The sequence below is a fragment of the Gouania willdenowi genome, chromosome 22 (assembly GCF_900634775.1).
Source record: "Gouania willdenowi chromosome 22, fGouWil2.1, whole genome shotgun sequence".
In the NCBI taxonomy this organism is placed as follows: Eukaryota; Metazoa; Chordata; class Actinopteri; order Blenniiformes; family Gobiesocidae; genus Gouania; species Gouania willdenowi.
The window spans coordinates 29578727-29583354 of record NC_041065.1 but is presented as its reverse complement, the minus strand read 5'-3'; the positions used below and the strand labels follow the sequence as shown (position 1 = coordinate 29583354).

Below are 4628 nucleotides of genomic sequence, written 5' to 3'. Positions count from 1 at the left end.
ATAATGTGATGAAACAATGAACATGTGTATAATATGACTTGTTCAAAGAGAAACATTTCAAGTTGCTTCAACAGGGTTTCAGTCCAATGCCAATAAAATGAAGCAATAACCACTGCATGAACTACTCAGCCAACAGGGCGGTTGTACAAACTGTGACCGAAGGGTTGGCGGTTTTAATTCCCTCTATTCATCTCTAACCTAGTCATTATTGTTATGTACAAGGCACTATCCCCACTTAGCCCCGTATGAATGGGTGTGAATTATGCGTGAAATGGCAACCAAGCCTCTGTTAGTATGTCTTAGGGCAGCTGCGGCTACAATGTAGCTAACCACCGCCAGTATGCCTGATGTGTATGAATAATAGTTTCTGTAAAGTGCTTTGAGTCTCACAGAAAAAAAAAAAGCTAAAGTTGACAATGGGTTGACAATGAGATAAAACGTAACTTCCTGTTTACAACAGCCACTGTGAGTCAATTTAGCACCAAAAAGTCAGTGTGACGTGTCTGTACACACACTCATATAATTATTAAAATTTTTAACAGTTGTGCAACATAATTAAAAGCAACACAGTATTGACGAGGGCAGCTCTGGGAACATCTGGGAACAATATTAATAATATTAATTAGTATTTTGTGGGCACAAATATTATTAGTTTGATGTTTTTTACCATGTCATGTCTGAGGCTCCATATATTAAGATTTGAACGAGTTAAAAACACACAAAATGACTCCACAAACATGCACTCACTCAAAACGACAGAGGATTGCACAAAATATCTGCAATTATACAACAAAACAAAAAGCAAAAACACACAAAAAGATTTCAAAGATACACAAAATGACAAGGAACACACAAAAATGACTCCAAACATGCACACAATTCTACAAAATGACAGATTATAATACACAAGTCGACAGACAAAAAATACAAAATGACTCCAAATAGACACAAATCGACTGCTGCCCAAATTTGTGATGCTTTTGACATAAATAATAATAATGCACAGCATCCCTGACAACTACTGGTAATCAAACAATAATTTACTCTGTAAGAAAAATGAGTACAATCATAAATCACAAAACACATTCTGGATGTTTATGATGTTTATTTTGTATATTTTGCTAAACATTTCAGTCTAAAGCAACTCAAAGAATATCCAAATACAAACGCACGTCATACACACATGAAGTATATTGATTATGTCACATGTTTCCAAAGTGCACACTTTACTTTCACTTAATACACCACAATGAATCAAATCCAACATTTCTGCCTGAATACGATTTATTGTCAAAACAAACGGTGCATTTCACAGCCATTAAACAAGCAGAGAATATTAAAAGTAATGCAATATATATGGCAGCGCCGGGTTGTCCATTTGTCAAATCTTATTGTGATAGCAGGTGCTGCAGTGGCAAGCTGTGTGGTTTTTTATTGGAATGCCAAGTATCTCTATCTGAAAGACATGAGCACAAAGGAAACCAAGTGAACTTCAAATGATGAATGACGGATAAAACCAAAAGTTCAACCCAAACAGATTCAAACTTACACACAATTCAAGATTGAATAATAACTATGAACTCAGATTCACTACAACAATGCTGATGAAGTGTATATGTGTAAATACTCATATTTAAACACTTTATAATGACATATTTGTCTTCAAAACTGCTGTAATTCTCATCACTGTTACTTATTTCAGTTAGAAACACATTGCATTTATTATAAAAGGAGAGAGATAAACTTCTGCTTCTTCATACTCTTTCTCCAACTTGTAAATTTGTTGTTTTATTTATTCTATTTTGTCCAAAATAAAAAAATATAATTAAAAAAGATTGAATTAAATACACAAATATATAGGATGGTAGGAGTACGGCATCCAATTTAAAGTTTAACCCAGTTTTTAAACTTTATTTCTTTGTTTTTCACTATTTTCTCCTTATTAATGTCACTTATTTTTGCCACTATTTTGTGTAAATACTTTTCAGTTTATGGGAGTTTTTATATTTTGTTATACATGTTTGTTATTTAATTATTTAAATGTTTCTTCTGTTTTAATATGTGCCTTTTATGCCCTGAGCCATAGCATAATTTCATTATGACAATAAAGTCTCTTGAATCTTCATTTTTGTCTTTATTTATTTAATTTTTTTTAACACAACACAACACAACACAACACTACACTACACTACACTACACTACACTACACTACACTACATTGCAATAATGTAATACATAATACAGTATAAGCCTACTGGTCAAGTCTATGTCAGCCATTGAAAACCAAGTTATAAAGTTATATCTAATTATGACTGCATCCTCATTTAGGAAAAACTAAAGGAGGACTTTGTTTATATAGTGCTAATTGACTAATATCAATGAATTGGTCAGATGAGATTTTTGTGTTAGTGTATTTGTACCTCGTGGCCGTGCTCTGCCACACAGCATGTCGCCTCTGAGGTGATGTTCTTGGGGTTGGGCATAGATTTCTTGGTCTGGGTAGGTGTTGGGTAAGCTCTGGAGAAGCAGCAGCCCTCGCACTGATAAACTGGACCACCAAATTTGGAGAAAAAGTCGTGCTTTCTCAGCATGCATTTGTCGCAGCCCCCTGCAAAAATGGAATCAATAGGAAAAAATGTCAAATGTAAACATAAACCACAAGTTTGGCATTACTGTATGGGGCGCCAATTGTATAGTTGCTTATGCCAAAATAAACAACACCTTTTTTTGCAATATTTAGCAACAAGCAACATTTGAAAAACATATGTGATTTTTCTTTATGTTGCTTTTGACCAGATTTACAGCAATATTTGAGAAATTTGTGAAATTTACTTTTCTTGTAAAAATATGTCAATATTAAAGCGAAATGTTAAATCAAAATCTGAATGTCAAATATTGAATCTAATTCTAAATCTCATTTTTTGATTTAAATCTTAGTGTTAGATTTAAATCTTAGTGTTAGATTTAAATCTTAGTGTTAGATTTAAATCTATATGTTACATTTAAATATAAACATTAAATCTATCTCTAAATGTTACATTTAAATCTAAATGTTACATTTAAATCTAAATGTTACATTTAAATCTAAATGTTCAATCTAAATCTAATTGTTATATCTAAATGTGACATTTGAATCTGAAAGTTATATCTAAATGTTACATTTAAATCTAAATATATCTTATAGACTGCAGATAATGTTCTTCGGGTCAATGAGATTTTATGTTGGTACTTCTGGTGAATTGGCATATTAGCTAAATATTTAGTTTCACCCGTGACATTTAGATTTAACGTTCAGATTTATATTTAACATTTAGATTTATATTTTAACCTTCAGATTTATATTTAACATTTAGATTTAGCATTTAAACATGTAAATATGGTCAAAAGTAATGTTTTAAAAAAGTCACATACGTTTTTTAAACGTTTGTTGCTAAATGTTGCAAAAAAGTTGCCGTTTATTTTAGCATGTGGAACTTTACAATTGGCTCCCCATATTTCTGACTTATACAAGTCATTTAACTCACCGATCAAAACTTTGTTTTAAACTTCCCAAAATGTTAGTATTCAAAGTTTTCTTACTGTTTGGCATGTTCACGTTTGGGTAGGAATCCACAATACAAATAAGAGAAGACAACAGAAGTAAAGCGAGTGCTGGTGACTTCACTGATCCCATTGCAGCAGGTACCTGATATGAAGATAAAGAAAAACAATAAATTCATAGAGGTATGAGTAAAAAATACAGATATATCAAAAGATATTACCATGTTGAAAGAAAGTTTGTCCTTCATCATCATCCTCATCATCATCGTACCTTGGAACAAGATTCTCTTTACACTGAGGACTTCACTTGAAACCGCCTCCATTTATACGGTTTGTCCCTGGATGAGCTGAAACCTACCAACCTTATCGTCCATCAGAGTGACTCACTGACCACCGTGACCCTCCTCTACACAAATCCCTCTGCAGCTTAGAATAACCAAAACAAACCTGTGGAAAATCAAAGCTCACTTCCATTATCCTTCCATCCTGACTAGGGATGTTCCATTTTCAATCCCTGGATTTCACTTATTAAATTACTAATTTATTAACTCTGTTATCAGTCATTTGGACTCTTATCTGTCAATCTTGGACATACAGCTTGAACAAGAACTGTTTGTATTCTATAAACCTTGTGTTTGGATTTATTTCACTCAGTTTTCTTCTTTATGTTTTTACTCCCCATGAGACTACACTAGTTGTTTATTTTACAGATTGGTTTGATTTCACCTGTCGTAATATTATGATAGGAAGAAGAGGAAGAACGAAGAGAATTGAGTTGAAGAGAGTCCATCTGTTTGCATCAGACGGCTGAAATGTCAAGGGTGAATATGAATTCACTTGATTTTTTTTTACCTCCTCTAGCCGTTTACCTAACTGCCTACGTCCGTCCTTGGTAGCGCTGGTGAATAATCCTCAGACTAAGACCCCTGATTTCCGTAAATAATGACTAAGGGCTTTGTTTTTACAGTGTTAGTTGGTAGACGGCTCACTATACTATACCTGTACTACACTTATATTTATCTGTAGTATATTTGTACATTTGTATTATATTTTATTGTAATGTGTGCACTTGTATTTAATCCCTATTT

The 4628-nt window shown here is 32.9% G+C and overlaps 1 protein-coding gene across 1 annotated transcript; it reads right to left on the bottom strand.

Annotated features, from left to right (window-relative positions):
• Nucleotides 1–1187: 1187 nt before the first annotated feature.
• cga (glycoprotein hormones, alpha polypeptide) lies at nucleotides 1188–3945 on the bottom strand. The gene is made up of 4 exons (XM_028438997.1): nucleotides 3762–3945; nucleotides 3580–3685; nucleotides 2421–2608; nucleotides 1188–1456 (listed from the first exon to the last, which is right to left on the bottom strand). The coding sequence occupies exons 1-4, from the start codon at nucleotides 3861–3863 to the stop codon at nucleotides 1382–1384; spliced, it is 471 nt and encodes a 156-aa protein (XP_028294798.1). The 5' UTR covers nucleotides 3864–3945; the 3' UTR covers nucleotides 1188–1381.
• Nucleotides 3946–4628: the final 683 nt, after the last annotated feature.